The sequence below is a fragment of the Chrysochloris asiatica genome, unplaced genomic scaffold, assembly GCF_000296735.1.
Source record: "Chrysochloris asiatica unplaced genomic scaffold, ChrAsi1.0 scaffold00062, whole genome shotgun sequence".
Taxonomy (NCBI): Eukaryota; Metazoa; Chordata; class Mammalia; order Afrosoricida; family Chrysochloridae; genus Chrysochloris; species Chrysochloris asiatica.
This window is the reverse complement of record NW_006408580.1, coordinates 1,197,672-1,219,998: the sequence shown is the minus strand read 5'-3', so window position 1 is coordinate 1,219,998 and position 22,327 is coordinate 1,197,672. Positions and strand designations below refer to the sequence as shown.

At 38.5% G+C, this 22,327-nt stretch overlaps 1 protein-coding gene across 1 annotated transcript in view; it reads left to right on the top strand.

Annotated features, from left to right (window-relative positions):
- Nucleotides 1–22,327, top strand: part of JADE3 (jade family PHD finger 3) — a 65,719-nt gene that overhangs the window by 21,995 nt on the left and 21,397 nt on the right. The window contains exons 3-6 of the mRNA XM_006864236.1: nt 1,266–1,423; nt 11,768–11,958; nt 15,106–15,317; nt 20,759–20,926. Of these exons, the coding sequence (XP_006864298.1) occupies nt 1,266–1,423; nt 11,768–11,958; nt 15,106–15,317; nt 20,759–20,926 (729 nt within the window). The remainder of the gene's footprint in view (nt 1–1,265; nt 1,424–11,767; nt 11,959–15,105; nt 15,318–20,758; nt 20,927–22,327) is intronic.

Below are 22,327 nucleotides of genomic sequence, written 5' to 3'. Positions count from 1 at the left end.
CTTCCAGCTCATTTGCCTCAGTCACTTTATCTCGTTTCTGGACATGTGCAGATATGGTCGTCTGCTTCTGTTTTGGGGGCATCTTCAGGGGTTATCTGTGGCCTTAATACTTAGATGGCTGTGTATTTTGGTATTTTTTATGCTTTCTGAATGCCTCCAGGTGATGTGATCAGGAAATGGGCTTCCCTTTTCACTCTTCTTCATTTATCTCAGCAGTTCTGCTAGGTGTCTGTGGCCACTCCGATCCTTTCCCCACGTGGTCTCACCCAAGATGGCAGCTCCTGGAGCAGCTGAGCGTCCAGGACTAGAAAGCAATAGATTTCTTGCTTCTGCCACAAATTCCCCCAGCTGTGAACCTTCCAACCTTATAAGTATTCCTTTATATGTGGGTCAGAGTTTGGGGACCATCCCCTGAACCTGCTTGGTCGGGTATTCTGTGTTGTTGGCGGAGCTCTCTGCTATACGTCCACCCGATCCGCCATCTTGTTTGTTCTCACAACATAATACTTTTAACTGATTAATTTATAGACTTTATTCAGATTTCACCAGTTTTCCTCCAATGTCCTATTTCTGTTCCAGAATTTAATCCAAGATCCCACATTGTGTATTGTTGTCATGCCTCCTTGTTGTTGTTAAGTACTTTCGAGTCAGTTCCTACTCATAATGACCCTGTATAGCGTTTCCAAGGAGCAACTGGTAAGTTTGAACCATTGACCTTTTGGTTCAAACTGACCTTATGGTCCAGTGCTTTATCCCACAGCACCACAACCAGGATAGCAATGTTAATGTCCTAGTTTAGACCACTGTATTCTGGTTATGTAAGATGTTAACACTTATAACAAAATGAAGACAATATAAGAACTGTCATATTTTTATAACTTTTGTGAGTATAAAACTTTTTTCTAAATAGACAAAAACAATGTGATGGCTAAACAAGTATAAGTTATAAGTAGATATTTACTGATTAACAGAGTTAAGGATTGATTGTTTTATGTGAACTATTTTAGAGACACCTGTATTCTTGATTTAAATTCAGAAGTCTAAGAAAATAATTCAGGAAGGATCCCTGTCCTTTTTTATTAAATCCAGAATAGCTGGCTTTCCTGCCATACTTCAAATCCTTTACAAAGAAAATCTGATCCATTTATGAAGTTTAAAATATTTCTTTTGCTGAAAGTGGAAAATGGATGGGGATAGACTTTTACAAAGGAGAACATTAAGTGGTGTTAGTCCCGCTTCTCAAAGTGTATGCAATGTCTTCCCAGGTATTCCGCAAGGACCTCATCAGTGCCATGAAAATTCCAGATTCTCACCACATTAACCCTGACAACTATTACCTCTTTACGGACACATGGAAAGAAGAATGGGAGAAGGGAGTCCAGGTACCAGCCAATCCAGAAACTATTCCACAGCCTTCCGTCAGGTATTTATATGCTTATATGTTCTCGTGGTTATCTGTATGCTGCTTGGGAAGAAACTTCTGAGTGTTTAATTATACATTGAGAATATAAAGTCACATGCCATGTTCACTCAGACCAGTGTCAGATTACACCAGATTAGGATAGGTCATCTACCACCCATCTGTAAATTTGTCATACTATGGTGACTTGTGTTACTTTGAAGCTATAAACTATGCCACCAGCATTTCAAATAGCAAGCAGGGTTACCCATGGTAAAAGGTTTCAGTGGAGCTTCCAGACTAAGACAGACTAGGAAGAAAGGCTTGGTGATCAACGTCTGAAAATTAGCCAGTGAGAAACCCTATGGATCACAACAGAATATTGTATGATATATTGCTAGAAGATGAGACCCCTAGGTTGGAAGACACTCAAAATGCATTGAGCACTGCAGTTGAGGAGACTTAAGTATTCCAAAGAAAGCTAGCATGAAATAAAATGCCTAGACTAGAGCATCCACATCATGCAAGAACTTGATCAAACCCAACCAAACTTATGTGGTCAAATCAATTCCAATTCATAGCGACCCTATATGACAGTAGAACTGCCCCATAGAATTTCCAAGGCTGTAGATCTTTTTACAAGGAGCTCTGGTAATGTAGTGGTTACAAGTCAGGCTGCTAACCTCAAGGTCAACAGTTTGAAACTGTTCTGCTCCTGTAAATAAAGACTTACAGCCTCGGAAACCCTATGCAGGGTCACAATGAGTCAGAACCGACTCCATGGCATACCACCACCACATCTTTTTAGAAAAATAGACTACTATATCTTTTTCCCACAGAGTGACAGGTAGATTCAAGCCACCAACCTTTTAGTTACCAGCCAAGTGCTTAACCACTACACCAACGGCAAGGAGTTTGGTTTAGTTTGAACAAGTTCCTACAAGATCCTGGTGCTACTAGTCCAGGGACAATATTTCGAGAACAATTGCTATGAAATGTTTTATTTCCTGACTTTATTAGAAATCTTCATATTTTTGTCAGGCTGCTTGGATTCCCTTATGGGATCAAACATATTGAATGCTCAGTGATTTGGCATTGAAGTTTTATGTTTGGAGTATAATCTCAACTGAAAGTGTTCATCGCAGCTACCCTTGGTTATCAGCATCTTAAGAGCAGAAATCAAATTGTGTCTTATGTTTTTTACTCTCTCGATTTTGTAGATTATCTTGAAAGTTAAATCTTTGTGATTGGCAGTGACATTGGAACACTGATGAAGGATGGGATTTTGTATCCATGTTGAAATTTCCAAAATCATATGACTTCAATGAATATTTTACAGTGTTGTATAAATTTAAGCCCATGGTGTGAAGTTACTCCCAAACTAGCCTTTTGCCTAGAATCTAATCCTTTTTATTTATTTATTTTTTTAATTAAGTGAAGGTTTACAGAGAAGATCATCATGCAGATGTATTAATTTTCTTTGGAGTTACGCTATAATTTATTTTTTCCCTGTTTAAGACAGTCTTTTATCATGACATCTACTTGACTTCTTAGTCATTTGGAAGTTCTATATCTATCCTATTAGTCCCTCTTTGTGCTTTGTAGCTGACTTCATTATACATTGATATCTCTGGTTCCCTATTTTCAGTCTTGAAGGTTTGTTTTACTTTAGATATTTGTACATCTGGATTGAATTCTAGGTGTTGTTGTCATGTATGGTAATTTCAGGTTGTCGTCTACTGGTGTTGGTTTTCAGTCCAAAAAACGCCCTTTAGCATTTTTTTTGTAAAGTTGGTCTGGTCATTACAAAGTCCTTTAATTTCTGTTTGTCAGGAAATGTCTTAATTTCGCCTTCTTGCCTGCATGGTTTCCATGTTAGGGAAGTGTCTTCCAACAACTTTTCAGAAAATTTCTCTGTGCTTTTTATTGGCTCTTCCTGTTCTGGAATTCCAATCACCTGTAAGTTGTTCCTCTAAATGATGTCCCACATAACTCTCAGTACAGCAAAATGACAGACGAGTGGTGGAGCACATGATTACTTCTACCATTATTAGAGCAGTCACAGATTTGAGAGGAAGAAAATAGAACTCTACTTCTAGATAGGAGAGTAGTGTCAAAGAATTTGTGACCATCTTCAGTCTACCACATAAGAATTTTTTTTTTCCATCATGACAATCCACCTGCTCATTTTTCAAGGCATGTAGTAACAAGAACTGCTGTACAAGAATTTCCTTGGGAATTCTTACCTCATCTACTCTACAGCCCTTGTCTCTTCAGATTTCCTTTTGTTCCCCAAACTTCAAAAAACATTGAAAAGGAACACAATTTGAGTCTCTAGAGATACCAAAACTGCAGTTTTCATGTAATAAAAATAGAAGAATGAAGAACTGCTTACTAAAGGTTTCTATGATTTTATAGCAGTATTTTTCAAATTTATACCACCAACCACTAAAGCCAGTTATGATGAAATTGAAGAATTCTACTAACTTTTTCAATCTGAGATTGATCACACATGCAATCAAGATATGTTGATAATTACTGGTGATTGAAGTGTGAAACCTGGAAACAAAGAGGATCAGTAGTTAGAAAATACGGACTTAGTGATAGAAATGGTGCTGGAGATTGCATGATAGAATTTTGCAAAACCAGTGACTTACTCATTGCAAATGCCTTTTTTAAACAACATAAAAGATGACTATTTATGCGTGGAACTCACCAGATGAAACACACAGAAATCAAATTGACTACATCTGTGGGAAGAGTCAGTAGAAAAGCTCCACATTGTCAGCCAAAACAAAGCCAGGGGCAAACTGTGGAACAGACCATCAATTGCTCACATGCAACTTCAAGCTGAAGCTCAAGAAAATTAAAACAAGTCCACGAGAGCCAAAATTGGACCTTGAACATGGTGGTGGTAATGTGCCGTAGAGTCATTTCCTATTCATAGCGACCCTGTATAAGGTTTCCAAAGCTGTAAATTTTCAAGGGTACAGAAAGCCTTATTTTGCTTGGATCCACTATCAACACTCATGGAAGCAGCAGTCAAGAAATCTAACGATGTATTGCATTGAACGAATCTACTACACAAGACCTCTTTAAAACATATGAGAGTAAAGATGGCAATTTGAGGATTAACGTGACCCTGGTATTTTCAGTAGCCTTATATGCATGTTAAAGTTGGACAATGAATAAGGAAGTCTGTAGAAGAGTTGATGCATTTGGGTTATGATGTTGGAGAATACTGAAAGTACCATAGACTACTAGAAGAACAAGCAAATGTGTGCTGGAAGGAGGACAGTCAGAATAGAATGCTCCTTAGAAGCCAGGATGGTGAGACTTAGTTTCTTATACTTCGAACATAGTATTAGGAGGGACCAGGCCCTGGAAAAGGACATCATGCCTGGTAAAGTGGAGGGTCAGCAAAAAAGAGGAAGCTTCCCAAAGAGATGGATTGATACAGTGGCAGCAGCAATAGGCTCAATCTTAGCAAAGATTGTAGGGATGGTGCAGGACTGGGCAGTGTTTTGTTTGGTTGTGCATGAGGTCACGATGAGTCAGAACGTACTCGACGGCACCTGACAATAACAGTAATGTGGACTTGCTCACATGTAACTCACTCCCACTGCCATCACATCGATTCTATCTCATAGCAACCCTGTATTGTGTTTCCAAAGCTGTAAATCTTTATGGGAGCAGAAAGCCCCTTTTTTCTCCTGGAGCATCTGGTGGGTTTGAACTGCCAATCTTGCCATTAGCAGTCCAGTGCTTATCATCCTATAGCATCACCAGAGCTCCTATGTATGTAATGCAATAATTCAATAGCTTGCTTTTTAACTTTAACAATATGATATCATCATACACTTCTAAGTTGTTAATGAAACTGAAAGAGTAAATGATTGGATATTCAGACAGGCACCTATTCTCCTTGGAATGTAAACTTTGGACTAACTGGGCTACAGAGAATATTTTTCTCACTAAACTCCAGACTCAAATATTCAACTGCCAATTTGATATTGCCATTTTAATGTGCAACAGACATCTCTAACTTAGAGTGTCTGAAACTGAGCTACTGATCTTTCCAAACCAGGTCTACCTATAGTTTCTGGTTAGAAACATTCATCCTTACAAGCCCAAATTTGTAATAGAAAATCTGTGGTTTTTCATTGTTTCGTTTCATTGTCATGTCCAATATTCAGAACATCAGGAGAGCCTCTTGGCTCTTTTGTCAAATTATGTTAGATTTCATATAATTAGACAAAGGAAGAATGTCCCTTAATAAATGATGACACAAGCCTGCCCCCTGACTCCTGTCAGTATTTCATCATCACCTCCTGCTACTATCTTCACCCCACTTCTCATATATCTTCTACCCCACTCCAATTTAGACAGCAACATTCTACTTAACCACTCTTGCCTCAGTTATGAAAATTCAGTGTTGTTAAGTGCCATCAAGTCGGTTTTGACGCAAAGCAATTTTGATGAGAGTTTCTGAGGTTTTAAATCTTTGCAGGAACAGAAAGCCTCATTTTTCTTCCGTGGAGCAGCTGATGGGCTCAAGCTGCGGGCTTTGTAGTTCACAGTCCAGTGCTTATCGTATGGAGCGACCCCACTCCCTAAAAATTCTGTAGGGTGCACAATTTGCAGCTCATGAGTCCTGGTGTGGTGCAGTGGGTTAATGCGTTGGACTGAAAAGTTCATTTGAACCACAAGGTTGGCGGTTCCAGCTCATCCAGCTGCTCCTCAGAAACCCTATACAGAGTCACTATGGGTCAGAACTGACTTGGCACTTAACAACAACAAATCTTCGTAAAGTATAAAGTAGTCCATTGTCCTTTTCAGTTGTTCCGGTTACTATAACTGTATCATAAATTGCCCCCAAATTTAGCAGCTTGGGCAACCATGTTATACTGAAGGATTCTGTTAGTCAGGAATTTAGTCGGGCACAGTGGGGATGCCTTATCTCTCCACAGTGTCTAGAGTCTCATCTAGGAAGATTCAAAGCTTGGGGCCCCTCAGTGGCTGAACTGGAATCACCTGAAGGCTCGTTCACTAACATTTCTGTCAACTGAGCTAGTTAGCTTGTAGACTTGACATGCTCTTTTCATATGGTTTGACATCCTCAGCTTCTTAGAGACTTCTTAAAGGGCTCAGACTCTTTAGTGCACATACTCGACGAGTAAAGCAAAAGCTGTATTCTTACCCATTTTTTTTAAAAAAACAGACATTTTAAAATTGCGAATTGAGTGAAGATTTACAGAGTAGATCATCAGTTTTACATTCAGCAAATCATAGACTTCATTTTATCTCAGTGATTACAATCCCTTCAGTGTTACATTACTTATTCCACTGCCTCCCTGTGTTCCTTTTTTCTATACCTCCTCCTTTCCCAACACTTTGAACTTGTTCTTTGGTAAATGCTGCCCTATTGTTCTCAAATGGCTGACCATTCTGTGGTGTGAGTACCTAACTAATATTGCTGTCCCCCTTATAGAACTATCTATTGCTTGACTGGGACTCCTGGTGTGGTGCTGTGGGTTAATGCGCTGGACTGCAATGTCGGTTTGAACTGCAAGGTCAGCAGTTCAAGCTCACCAGCTGCTCCTCGGAAACCCTACACAGGGTCTCTGTGAGTCGGAATCAACTAGACGGCACTTAACAACGATGATCACTTGACTGAGAAATGAGCTAAGTAGTGAGTTCAGTTCAGACTTGAAGAGTGACCAAGAACCATAGTCTTGGGGTTCCATCAGTTTCTGTCTGACCAGTAATCTTGGTCTGTTTTATGATTTTGATTTTTAGTCCACAGTTTTTCTCACTCCATCCAAAACCTTTTTTTCTTAAACTTTTTATTATGAATTGGGTGAATGTTTACAGAGCAGGTTCATCAGTTTTACAAATCATACACATTTTGCTTCATCTAATTCACAACAGTCCCCCCTCAGTGTAACATCACTTATCCTACTTCTCTGTTTTCTATTTCTGTTCCTTCTTCTTTCATAACCCTTTCAAACTTTGTCCTTGGGTAACTGCTGTCCTTCTGTTCTCAACTGGCTGATGATTCTAAGGTGTGCATACCTTATTAGTGTTACTGTTCCCTTTATAGACCTGTCTGTTGTTCGGCTGAAAATTGAGCCACAGGGATTAGTTCAGTTCCAGACTTAAAGGGTGACTAAGGGCCAGAGTCTAAAGGGTTCCACCAGTCTCTATCAAACCAGTAGTCCAGGTCTGTTTTATGATTTTGAGTTTTGTTCCACATTGTCGTCTCCCACTCTTTATGATCCCTTTCAGAGCAGCTCCATCTCGTTCTTGTGGTCTCAGGATCCTGGAGGCTGATGTTAACGTGGTCCATTAGTCCATTGGACTAATTGTTTCCATATTTTTTCGATTTTTATTACTCTTCTTTCCTCCAGATAGAGAAAAACTAATAGTGGCACCTTAGATGACCACTTATGAGCTCTTAAGACTCCAGTTGCTACTCATCAAAGTAGGATGGACAACATTGTCTTTGTGGACTATGTTATGCTATTTGACCTTGGTGTCTCTTGAAACTATGGTCCTGAGCCCCCAGACCCAGCAACTCATTCCCTCAAAGTGTTTGATTATATTTAAGAAGTTTTCATAACTTTTCACCCTGTATGCTCCTCCATATTCATGGATATATTTAAAGCAAAAGTAAAATACCCATCTATAAATATCCTCTGTCAAACCTATATATGTCTGTATACTTCTACTCTCTCTCCCGTATCTGTTCAGGCTGCATGTCTATTGAACTGTATATTGCCATCCCCTTCACCCAAGTAACAAATATATTAATTTCTTTCCCAAGTTTAAAAGAGTCTGTTCTATCTCAATATCTTAACTTCCTCTCCGAGTTCTGTAACTACACTATTCCTTCTTTTTACTTTGTAATTGTCTTTCTTTTAACAAATTGTTATCTCTGGTTCCCTATTTTCTGTGTTGTAGGTTTGTTTTACTTGGATACTTCTGTTTCTGAGTTGACTTGTGGATGGTGTTGCCATGTATATTAATCTCAAGTTGCTGTCTACTGTTATTGGTTCTCTTTCCAAAGAACTCCCTTTAGTGTTTCTTGTAAGGTTAGTCTGCTTTTTACAAATTGCTTTCATTTCTGTTTATCTGGAAATATCCTAATCTAGGTATATGACTCTTGGTTGACTTTTTTTTTTTTTTTTTCAGAATTTTGTATGTGATTTGCTTACATGATTTCTGTTGAGAAATCAGAGCTTTCTTATTGTTTCTCCTTTGTGAGTAACATCATTTTTCTCAAGCTACTCTCAGGATTCTTTCCTTGTCTTTGGTTTTGGAGAGTTTATGTCTTGGTGATTTTCATTTGGGGTCTATTCTGTTTGGGGTTATTCTGCTTCTTGAATGCATATTTTCTCATCTTTCATGTTAGGGGCATTTTGTTCCAACAACTCTTCAACAATTTTCTCTGTCCTTTATTGTCTCTTCCTGTTCTAGAATTCCAGTCTCACATAAGTTATTCCTCTTGATTGTTGTTGTTGTTGTTACATGCTATTGCGTGGGTTCCGACTCAGTGACCTTGTATAGGGTTTCCAAGGAAGAGCTGGTGGGTTTGAATTGCCAACCTTGTGGTTAGCAGTCTACTGCTCATCCAGCTGGGCCACACCAGTATCCCACATAATTCTTAGGCTTTCTTCATATTTTTTTTGTTCTTTTCTGATTGTTCCTCTAGCCAATTAGTACTGGGAGATTTGTTTTCAAGCTCACTAATTCAGTCTTCTTTTAATTCAGTTCTACTCCTTTGCCCTTTCAGTGTGTTATCTATTTCTGAAATCTTCGTATTAATCTTCAGGGTTGTTTTTTGTTTTGTTTTGTTTTTTGCTGTTTTTATATGGTTTCTCTTTTTTTTTCTTTATCAGTTTGTTCTTGTAGTGTTTTTCTGAATTCTTCTAATTTTGTCTATGTTTTCCTTGATTCTGTCTGCAGCTTTCTAAATCTTTCTCTCAATTCATTGAAAGTACCTAAAATATTAAATTCATTATCAGGTGATTCCAATGTCATTTTGTCCTCAAAAAGATCTTCTAGCTATGTGTTTTGGTCACTTGTTTGAGCCACTCTATCATGTTTCTTGGTGTGAACTGAAATTGTCTGTTTTCTTGGAGACATTGTGGTGGTGTTGTATTTGTATTTAATTGATGATTGATATTGGTGTGTTCTTAAGCAGTCACCATCTGACTACTGGTGGCTGTGATAGAGAATGTGAGTGTGTGTAGTTAGTTCTCTATCCATTGCTCATGCATGCAGCACAGTTGAGGATGGGTTTGGCTACTTTTTATCGATCTGGTGGCATAGGAGTAAATACTGGCCCTCACTCAGTAGACTGGGCTGCAGGAGGTAGGGTGTGGCGGGCCATGTGGGCACAATTGTTGTCTCCTGTCCAGTGGGACAAGCAAAAACAAAATTGAGAACAAAACAAACAACAGCAAAAAAAAAGTGTAGGGAAAACAGCCAAGCAACAGGCAATTTTAATAACTAAAAAATAAAAGGAAAATAAAAACAAGGGAAGAGAAAAAAAGAAAGGAAATAGTAAGCAAAACTAGAGAGGGGAAAAAGAAAAGAGAAAGATACTAGTAACGAAAAAAGAAAAGAGAAAGAGAAAGAAGGGAAGGGGCAAAAGAAAAGAAAGAGAAATAATTTTAAAACAAGAGAAGGGAATTTTTAAAAAGAAGAAAAGTGGAGCAAGGTCAGGGCCCAAAGAGGAAAACATTGTGGGTGGAAAGACACTGAGTAGCACCCTCTGCTAGCTCAGGAGCTCACAGGGTAGGGATGGGATACTCAGTCCTAGATGGAATTCCTGCTGACCTAGACGTTGTCTGAGGTCAGAGTACCTGATCTGGAGGTGTTTTGTGCCAACTCAGAAGATGGTTGAGATTAGAGTGCTTATTCCTGGAAGGCAATATTTCCTGCCCAGTGGGCAGCTGGGAGCAGAGCATCTGATTATGGAAGGAGTTCTTGGCCTCCCAGGGGTGACCAGGATCTGGCATTATGCATGTTCCGTTGGTCTAATGCAACAGAGTTCACATGCCTCCAGACTGGGCAGTGGTGCACCTCTTGTGACTCTGACTTCAGACAGACACTGTGCAAGGCAGGAACTGTCACTAACTAGCTAATGGGTCGGGGAGGGTGGGGGCTGGCCATGCTTCTGGTCACCAGCTTCTTTGGGTTGGTATTCAGTCTACTACGCTATCCTTTCCTCTGGAGTTTAGGGTTCCTGGATTACCATTAATATCTGTTTCATTTAGTCTCTTGTGTCTTTGTTGCAGAGGGTCTGTGTGGTGTGTGGTGTATCTGCCTAGTCTGGATATCTTGCCAGAAGTCCTACATTCCCTTTTCTTGACCCAGCAATTTTAATAGCATCACTTCTGCCATATTCTCTGGTCCAAATAGTCACCAAAACTCACGTGAATCTAGGAAAGGAAATAGAGTTCACCACTGAGTGGTGAAGTTACATTGTAGGTGAGCATGTGGAATTGGGAGATACTGTTGTGGCTAGGTTTGTAAAATGCACTGTCACAAAGATTATCATTGTCCTTTGTTTCAGACATGCGTCGTGGCAGTTTAGAGAGTAGTCAGCTAAGAGTGACAAGACTAATAAGAGACAGTTTAAGAAACTTCTCATAGAGATAATATTGCAAGTGGATATTGTTTAGTTTTTAAGATATTTATACCAAACCTATTAAAAATCTGTGATGTTTTTGGTATTTTTGCAGTTTCTGTGCTTTTTATAAATGATTCTAATTTTCTCATTGGAAATGTAGTATGGTCTGCATACCTGTCAATATGTCAACTGAAAAGACACTGAGGACTCACTGTTTACATGAAACTTTAGCTAAGAAAACTAAATCTTATATAAACTAAATAATCACCCAGAATTACAGTGTAAATGAGTGGCAGAAGAGACAGGCTTGTGTGAGTCTAAAGCTTACACTCTTTACCACCATCCAATATTGCCTTCCTGGCAGGAAATCATGAGTCTGGCTACAATATTTCTTTGGTGTGGAATCTGACTGTCTCTTCGAGCATTATATCATGACTATACAATAATGTAACAAAATTTTATTAGAATGAATGGCAGTAGGGGGGCCCCAGGTGAATGAAGTAAATTGTTAGCAGTCACAGAATCCCCAGCAGATGACAGAACTACTTAGCTTTTAGAACTATTTGCTTTCTAGAAAAGACTTTGCCATACCTACTAGAGGGTATTCACCCAGAGTGGAAAGGGAGAGCATTTCAACTCCACTGTGTGGCCTGAGTACTATTGGGCCCATCCTGTCAGTGCCTGGAGTCTGTCATTTGTTTGGTCTTATCAGTGTTTCTCTTTTCTAGGATTATAGCTGAGAAGACAAAGGAGGTTCTGTTTGTTCGGCCCCGGAAGTATATCCACTGCTCCGACCCAGAGCCCGCAGAGCCTGGCTACATCAACATCTTAGAGATGGCAGCATCCGTGTGCCGCTATGACCTTGATGACATGGACATCTTCTGGCTCCAAGAACTGAATGAAGACCTTGCAGCAATGGGTTAGTATGTTTTCTCATAAGTAAATGGTGCTTCAACTCAACTCGTAATTTCTTCTTTCTTTGAATTTTTTTTTTTTTTTTAAGGTCATCAAGACTCTTTAACTTGCTTTCATCTTGTGGTTTCCTTTCCTTTTTGGCCTTTTAATTTAGTTTTTTTTTTTTTTCCTTTGGTCTTGTTTTAGTCATTTTTCAGGTACATAAAGATATGGAAATCACATTTAAATCTGTTCTTTTCTCATTCATCGTAAACAGCACAGATCAGAGATGACAAGTAGGTTTTACAAGGTTGCTTCCTGAGTAACTGTTTCTGGGTAATTTGACTTTTGGTTAAGAAAGATTCTGAAACTGGTTCTTGGCTCACCTCTGATCATTGAGCAGGGGTTTACGATCTTCACCTCATGGAGAGAAGTTTCAATTTCAGCATTTGACTGGTGGCTGTAACCAGTATCCTAAATGTATGACTTGTAGTTTTGCTGCCTAGAGGAGGAATGGCAGGACATAGATAAAAGGTATAAAGCAAAATGCCACCAAAGCAGTTATTAGCTCCAGCAAGTTATAGAGTTGTCATGCAATTCTCAAAAAATACAAGTAAACATATAATGTTTAAGTTAATGTACACCAGAAATGCTAGATGTTGGGCTTAAAGGAAACTTACTTTATGTTTACAAACACTTCTTTCTGATATGTCTTTATTCTGAGCAGTGTTTTAAAGCCTCCATATGAGGCGTAGTGAAGAATATATTTGTTTTCATTTTCTTTCATCACAATTGTTCACAGTAAGGACTATTGATTTTTCTTTTCTTCCCTTTCCCTTTTCTTTGTTTTGAGTCTTTCTATTGAATCTGGCATCTGAAAAAAATTTTTTCATTGTGTTAAGTCCAGTTTGGCATGGCAACGTTCATTGTTCTGCCAGTAATCTCTTCTTCACTCCCTTTGAATCGATTCCTCAAAGTTAGCAGCCCTCTAGGACAGAGTAGAAATGCTCCATAGGGTTTCTGTAAATCTTTATGCGAACAAACAGCCTCATCTTTCTCCTGCGGAGTACTTGGTGGGTTTAAACCACCAACCTTGTGGTTAGCAGTCCAGTATTTAATCCGCTGAGCCACCAGACCTCTAGCTTCTCTTTAATCTTTGCTTTTTTATGTGGAAAAGGGGGAAAGTCTTTTGATCCTGTGTCTTTTGTTCCGTTTATGATGGGAAAGAAGAGAATAAAAGGCTGAAGGGGAAGGAAAATCACAGTATGAGAGCATAATCAAGTGGATTTGATAGCTTTAAATGTTCTGTTATTTTTAATGAGCGGCATCTGTATATATTACCATTATTACAGTGCTACCCTGCAGCAAGAAATCACCATATTGGTATTTTGCAACCAATTCCCCTTGTATGGAGTATTTTCTTGGTTGCTTTGTTTTTTAAACAAATTTTATTTGTAGAAAAGTTGCACATTTAATACAGAGTTCCTATATACCCTTTACACATTTTCATTTCCCCTAATATACATTATTACCATGGTACATTTTGTCAAAACTAGGAAACCAACACAGGTACGCTACTATTAAGTAAATTCCAGGCATTTATTGGGATTGTACCGATTTTTCCATTAATGACTTTTCTTCTGTTCCAGAAACCCATCTAGGCGACCACATTGCATTTAGACTTGGATGAATTTTTAAAAGACGATTATGTTATCTGAATTTTTCCTTTAGGGTGACTAATACTGTAGTGAGGCTTCTACGAACTTAAAATAAGCTTTTAAAAACAAAATTAAATTAGGTATATTTTGGTTAATTTAAAAATTAAGTTTCAAAATTCTAAGTGTTTCCTTGTATCTCAGATTGGGAAATTTTTTAATTGAGTGCTTGCTAAATACCAGGCACTGTACAAAGCAATTTATGAACATTATGTCATCTCAGCCTCACAACAAATTGATGAGCTTGGTATCATTATCCTTATTTTATAGATAAGGACATCCAGGTCAAAGTTTGCCTATGAAGTCAAAGTTGGAATTTGAATCCAAGTGCTCTGATAACCACACTATACTTCTTCACTCTAACAAAAATACATACACTGTTTGTGTTTAATTTGTCTTTAAAAAAAAAAACAATGAAACATAAGGCCTGGGAATCTTTGGATTCATAAGTAGCCACGACAATTTAAAAAGGAAGTTTATGTGAAATTCTAAAATTCCTTGTTGTTGTGAAGTGCCGTCGAGTCGGTTCTGACCCATAGCGACCCTGTATAGGGTTTCCGCGAAGCGGCTGGTGAGCTTGGACCACTAACCTTGTGGTTGAAACTGTCTTTGTAGTACAGCGCATGTACCCTTAGCACCACACCAGCATTATTTTACGACTGAAATGAAATACTTTGGTAAATGTGTTTTTTATTATTGTGAGGATTATTCTTGTAGTTTATAAACTTTTGGAATAAATAAGTGTTTTAATCAAATTATTAATCTTCATAAGAAAAATGTTTCATTGTCACCAAAATCTACCATGTGAATCTTTTAGTTGAGTTATTAAATGTAGAATGCTAAGAAAAAATAGAAGTAAAGAAGGAAAAAAGAATCAAGGCACAAAAAGGATAAGTTTGGGAATGGTAGTTAGATCTCTATGAATACGAATAGGTTTATATTATAATGGTTTCCCATAGGAAAATAATTGGTTTTTTTTAAAAAAAATAAGTTTGAAAACAAAGTATTTCATATTTATAATACAGTGCCTAGAATTTTCTTTTAGGGCTTAGTACCTTTTTGTGTGAGCATTTCCTTGTATAACCAGTAGATGTCTAAATGGTTACGTGGGTTTAATTATTTCATACCCTATAAATTATTGAAAATTAGAAAGCTCAGTGAATGTCCTTCCTCAGTGGGAGTAAGGAAAAAATGGAAAGAAATTTAGGAGACAGGCTCTGAAGGAATATAATAAAAAATATATAATTCTGTTTTCATGTGTCAATCACTAATATGTGACTATAAGTAAATATAGAATAGCTCCAGTAAAAGGTTCTTTGAAATCTAGTTGTTTTAGAGCAGGAGCGAGATGGTTTTATCCTTAAGTATCCCTTCCACCCTAGCATTAGGCTCACAGTAGGTGATTTGGGAATGACAGCTTACTGATGGGTTGATTGATTGTTTGTATTTCTGTGCAGGTTATGGGCCAGTTGATGAGACTCTTATGGAAAAGACAGTAGAAGTCCTGGAACGCCATTGCCATGAAAATATGAACCATGCTATTGAGACAGAGGAAGGGCTAGGCATAGAGTATGATGAAGATGTGATCTGTGATGTGTGCCGGTCTCCAGACAGTGAAGAAGGGAATGATATGGTATTCTGTGATAAGTGTAACGTCTGTGTACATCAGGTTAGTGAGAGTGGAGACCACTACCTCCCCAAAGTTGGCCTTTCTGAAGCTCAGTAATGATCTCCAGCACCCATGTCTGGGTTGCTGTATTTAAGGGTGAAAATAAAGATTTGTCTAGCATATCTTTAGTATTTCCTCTTAAGATCCTCAGGGTGACCTACCTGTAACTTCACCCCAGGGATGGGATAAACCTAGGTCTGTATTGTGTCACTTTATGCCCAGACCATTGATAACTGCCTTATTCAATACTATTTATACTCCCCCCGGGTGTCTTCCTGCGACCTGTGTGGGAATTTCTCCTCTGCCTTTCAAACCCTTTTATGTCCATGAAGTGTTTACATTCCATACAAATGGAAATCGGGACTCCTTATCCTGGTTCCCCTATTCCCCTAATATATCACTCCTGGGAAAGTAGGTCCATCGTATTTTTAAAGCTCATAGAATTTTAAGACTGTCAAGGATTGTCCAACTCTCCAGTTTTGCAGATAATATCAGGAGAGATGAAGTATCTTATCTAAGCTCTTTCTGCCACACTACCTTTTTAATTAACAATAGTAATGATGGTGATACCAATATTCTTTTTATCTCTTTCCCTCCACAGGCCGTATGTGCTAGCTAAACAAGGTTATACAGGTCCAGTGATGAATAGTCCTGTATTATCATCATGGTTCAGCCATACCCCAATTTAAAATGCCTTCTCCCATTCCCCAGCTCCCCCAAATCTACATATCTTCCAAGTCCTACTTCAAATCCCTTCTTGGATTCCCCTATCTTAAATGAGTTTTCACTCTTTAGAACTAGTGTATTTCACTCATTTCATTAATTTATCTAGCACAAATAGGTGTTCAGCGCTATCTAAGTTGCTCAGTGTGCCAGGACTGTGCTGCATGATGAAAATACAGCCAGTTAAGAGGTAGACAGGTCACTACCCTCAGGGAGATCAGAGCCGGAAGTAAGGACTATTGAACTGCCAAGTGTTTTTATGCATAAGTCCATACTGCTGTGGAAGTGTATGAGAGGTATTAGGATCAGGAACAACTTCCAAGGAGCAGGGCATCGAAGCTGAATCGTATTGCCCAAAAGGAGATGCCAAGTAAAATAGCATGGTTTGTTTAGGCAGAAAGGAGAATCTGTTCAAACAGGGTAGTAAGAGTGAGCAAAGTATCTGAGAGTAGAAAGGGGTGCCAGGGACCACTGTGAAGAGCCTTCTCTTTCATCAACCCAGAGGGATCTGGTTACAGAATTAGCCTAGATTAGACTAGACAACACAGAAAGGAGAAAAGGTAGGGTTTAAAACTTTTTTTTTAAATTATATGTGGGTTACTTTTGTATGTAAAAGATACTCAAAATTATTCTTACTTGACCAACGCTTGGTTTTTCATTCACTGTGCCCTTTAAAATAGTGTTTTGAAAATTTATCTTCATTCTACCATTTATTACCATTTAGGTCACACTTTTATAGAGAGCAGAAAGTTTTCATCATTTAGGTATGAACTTAAGTATCAGACAGTACAAATCTATAGTTCCTTCTCTGTAATTCCAAAATTGTGAAAGTTGTGAAAAACTAAAGTTTTTGTTTAACTTTTGAGCCAAAACTAATTTGAGCACACCAGCATTCACTTAATATGAGGTTGTTTATAATCTATACCATTTTGCATAAATACCCATGCTTTTCTAAAGAAAACTATTAATATGTTTGATTATATAACACTGCCCTCTGGTCCCATTAGGGGGGTTAGATAATCTAATATATATATATATACTGTTATTTTCCTAATTGCTGAACAATTCTGAATTTCTTAACTGTTTCTCATCCTGTTGTTGGTGGTGGTGTTAAGTGCTGTCAAGTCGGTTCTGGCTCATAGCAACCCTGTATAGGGTTTCCAAGGGCCTGCTGGTGAGCTTGAACCTCTGACCTTGCAGTTCAAATCAACCTTGAAGTCCAGTGCATTAACCTGCAGCGCCATACCAGGACTCCTCATCCTAGGGCTGTCAGATAAAGGCTTTGTGAACCTGTAGTATATTTGAAGGCAATGATGCAAAAGTCATCTGTATGCATTTTCTACTTTTTTCCTTTACACAGTATTACACACAATACTAAGGATTTTTTTTTCCAGGTTCTGTGACTGATAATTAGGTGGAGTGTGGTAATTCTCCCCATGGATATTTTATTTGTTTTGCAAGTGTATCCAGTAATAACTATAGATGATGTTCTTCCCCAGATAGAAAGAGATGACAGTAAGTTAGCATGTATTAAGACAGGACATTTGTGCCATGAAGTTTTACATAAAAAAAGCTCTTCCAAAAAGAAAACATTCCAGGCTTTTTTGAATTCTAGAGAGATACTTGGGTTAGAGCTCCCTCTGTTGGCTGAAGTGACTTACATAATTTGGAAGATTTGGTTTCTTTAACACAGTGGGTACAGGTTGACATCTGAATTTATTAAACATAATTTTTCTTTTTTGTCACCATATTATGTTCAGTGATGATAAAACACTTTGGATTAATACTTTAAAATAGATGTTTACATCAGTAGACTTTAAATTTTGCAATGAATTTAAATTGTCATTCAAGAATTGAAATTTGAATCCCTTCCTGTGCATCTTTTTTCTGCTTCTTAGCCCAGATATTGAGGCCTGCATTAATTTTCCTGAAAATACAAGGTGCATACTCATACATCTTTACAAATCTGTCATGAATATAATTTTGCCAGTGACTTTATTAATCCCCTAAAATTACATATAAAACATATTTAAATGCATGTGTGCAGTCTTCTCAAGATGGTTCACACTCTTCATCATTTTGTGATCTAGAAAAAGTTGGAATACAAGCTTCTACGCTGTAGGGTCAGCTCTGGACTCTGAACCACACAGTCCACAGTTCAAACCCACCAACTACTCCTTGGAACCCTATTACAAGGTTGCTATGAGTCAGAACCAACTCAATGGCACTTAGCAACAACAAAAACAATGATGACCATCTTATACCCATAAAAAGAGTCTACAGAAGGGCGAATTAAATGGTTTTCTGCGAAGAATGGCTAGGAAATAAGGGAATTCCTAGAACTGGCCACTGGCTTGAAAGAGGCTGTAACTTAGTGAGGAAGTTTTTATTTCCTAGTAAAAATTCTAGGCTTCAGAGGAAAAAAAGCTTGAAAGGCTAAAAATCTTATCAGTGGTCACTATCATCAGAGCGGCCTAATTTATTGGATTCCAGCTTCAGTTCTTGACCTAAATTAACTTGTCCTACCAAATCACCAAAGGAGCCTGGGTGGCACAAGTGGTTTAGGATCAGCTGCTAACTGAAAGATTGGTAGTTCAAAGCCACCCACTGACTCCACAGAAGAAAGGGCCTGGCGATCTGTTGCTGCTAAGAAAACCCTATGGAGCAGTTCTACTCTGTCACATAGGACCAACTTAACAGTAACTAATACCACCAACAACCAATCTACCTACTCAAGCTCAGCATAGAAGTACTACAGATAAACTGATGATAAAGACCCTCTCCTTGCAGTCTCACTAAGGAGAAAAACAACGTATGCAACAGCAAGGGTAGAGAGAAGATAACATGATGCTAATTACACAAGTGGTGAGGGAAATCACATAGACTGGGTGGTGGTAATGATATTCAAAAGTGTAGCAGATGCAAGGGGCTAGAGGGGCCTGAAGTTTTAGTCTGGTCTTAAAGGGGGAGAAGGGTCTGACTGTACAAAGAACACCTGACAGTGTGTGTAGAGTAGGAATAATGTAAATGCATGGAGAGGTGAGAATGAGAAAGATCAGTTATAGAAAACACAAGAAACCTGCCTGTCTGAGTCAAAGGCCCTACATTTGAGTGTGGTGGGGCATGGGAGCAGCAGAGTTTACATCAGTGGTCAGCAAGCATTTTCTTTGAAAGGCCAGAGTAAATATTTTAGACTTTGGGTCTCTCTGTCATATATTCTTTGTTTTTATTTTTTAGCTTGTCAGCCTTATAAAAAACAAACCTCAGGCAACACTTTTCCAGCCTCCATTTCAGATTTAGAGGGAGGAGATGCAGAAGGAATCCCGGGCTTGCCACTCTGCAATGGTGGGAAACCTTTGTCTTAGTAAGAAGACTTTAGAAGCCAAATATAGGAAAAGGAACTCTAGTGGTGCAATGGGTTAGGCGTTGAGCCATTAACATCAAGGTTGGTAGTTCAAACCTATCAGCCACTTGGCAGGAAAAAGATGAGGCTGTCTGCTCCCATGAAGATTTACAGTCTAGGGAAGCCTGTTTGCTTTGAGTCATGATCAACTCAATGATAGTCGGTTGGGTTGGGTTAGGTTTGGGCTAATAAAGAATTGAAGGCATGTAAGGAGAGGAAGAGAATTTAGAACTTAATCTGACCAGTCAAGGATAATGAGAACTTGGATGGGCCAACTGTGGTAGGAATGGAGAAGGTCAGGGACTAGGGACCACTGTAGGGAGGAATAGCAAGCCTCGGGGAAAGAGAACATGAAGGAAAGTTGGTAATGTAAGTTCATGAATTTGGATCTGGAAGATGAGAAGCATTGTGCTGTGGACAGGAGGAGTTTGAGAAAGAAGCGTGGTGTGAGGGGAAACATGAAGAGTAACTGCTGTAACTTCAATATGAGCTGAAGGTGAACCCGTCTGAAACCCCAAAGGCACCAATGGTGAATCTGTCAGCGGTGGAGAGTGTGCCACGCTACATGGAAGCCAGGTGCCCCGGGTTTAGTCTCTAATAGAGGGGAGCAGCAAAGAGGGAAGGCTGGACAGAATTTGAGGCAGTGAAAAGGAAGTCTAGAACGTTTCCTAAACTAGCATTCTACCCTCCCCCATCACTAACAATTCATTTGTCTAACTTCATCCGATAAAGGATTTGAAACAGCTCTCAGAGCTCATTGTGTGATTCTATTCCATTCAGGATTCATCCACAAGTCCCCTTTTTTTTTCAACCCAAGCAAATAATTGTTGTGCTTTGCTGAATTCTTTTTATGCACCAGGCAACCGTTAGGTGTTTTATAAACACTAGCTCATTTGCTCCTCAGAAGCAACATTCTTTTTTTTTTTCTAACACTTTTTTCTTGATTATAACAGTACATGGCAATGTAGAAGTTGTTCAACAAATAATTGAGTAATTATAATACATAGTCATTGAAGTAAGTTTGGAAAATAGGCACACACATAATCAATAATTCCAGCACTCAGATAACAGTTGGGCTAGTCTTTGGATAGACTAGTCTTATTCTATTATTTTTGAAGTCAGTACTCACAGACAGAAGACTATAACAGATGCAAAAAGTTGCTTTTTGGGGTGTTTTAAAATTGCTCCATGCTGGATGTCAGTTTGGCTTCACTTGCCAAAACCAGAGGGTACTCTATGACTGTGTATCAGAACTGCTATGTACTTGTTGAGTAGTTGTTGACCATTCTTCTCTCCACCTCCCCCATGCCTCCAGGCCTGCTATGGTATTCTCAAGGTCCCAGAAGGCAGCTGGTTGTGTCGCTCCTGTGTCCTGGGCATTCATCCACAATGTCTCTTATGTCCAAAAAGCGGTGGAGCCATGAAGACTACCAGGACAGGGAGTAAATGGGCTCATGTCAGCTGTGCCCTGTGGATTCCAGAGGTAAGAATTCATCCAGGTTTGCAGTCACAGTATTCACAGTGATGCAGATGTGGCATAAACATGCTTCATGCTTGCTCATGCTTCTGAGGTGTGATAATGCTTCCAGTACACTATTTCAAATCCTTCTTGAATATAGGTATGTATGTAAACTATTGTCAATTCATTCCTAAATGGGACTACTAGTTGTTTTGGTAAATTTGTATAGAAGTAGAGACACGAAAGACCAGGGTTATAAGCAGCAGATTTTTTTTAAATGTAGAGTTTCATAAATGTTTACGCATGTATGTAACCACAACCCAGACCAAGACATGGAATACCACAAACATAGACAAAGCACTCCAGAAGCCTCCCTCGTACCCACTTTGCTATCCCTATCTCCCAGGAATAACCACCATTTTGGTTTCTGTTACCATCCATGAGTTATGTCTATTTTTGAACTTTTTATAAATAGAATTATGATTTCTTTTACTCAACACTATGTTGTAGTATGTATCATTAGTTCGTTCTTTTTTATTGCAAAATAGTATTCTACTGTATAAATATACCATAATCATTTGTCTGTTATATTTGAGTTGTTTCTTTAGGCTGTGAATGCCCTTTGATTTCTAAAGCTCTTTTCAGAGCTTAGACTCAACATTTGTCTGTTTCCTTATTCAATACTCCATTCTGCGTTATTTAAACTGTTCCTTCAGTTGCTGGCATTTTCTCAGGGACTACGTGCACACTAAGTTTATTAAAATAGGCTTCCAGGCATTTCATCTCTTCCTTATGGCTGCCTTTTTTAACTGCTTGGATATCTGACTTACACCCTTTCTCCCCAACCCTCATCCATCCAAACCAGCAAATTTGTTAGTTTTAACTGCATGAGTTTATTGTGAAGTTGATAATACTATGTCAGTAAATCATTCTCCTTTTTAAAACTCCCTTGCTTTAATCTTGTTAATGTGAATTCCAGAGCAGTTACTATCCAATAATCAAGCTCACAAAGTTAAACTGAAAGTTCTAGATACATGTGTTTGTATTCTTATGTATATATAACTCAGAATTTTTTTTTTCAATGTTGAGCAGTAATTGTTGTCTCAGTAAGATCATCCAGCTTACATCCAGGCATATGAATGGAGCGCTTAGATTTCCAGGGGACAGGAGTGACTGATTTCCTGCAGCAGACTACCCCAGCTAATAGAGTAGGCTTTCTCAGCACCTAAAAGTCTAGACAACATGACTCTGAAAGATGCAGTCTCTTCAGGGGACTGTCTTTCTACTGTTCTTTTTCTGATGTATGTGGAGCATATACTAGTTTGTCCATCCTTATTCAACAGATCTTCACTTTTTCTTCTTTCTTTCTTTTTTCTTTTTTTTTTTTTAACTTTTTGTTATGAATTGAGTGAATATTTACAGAAC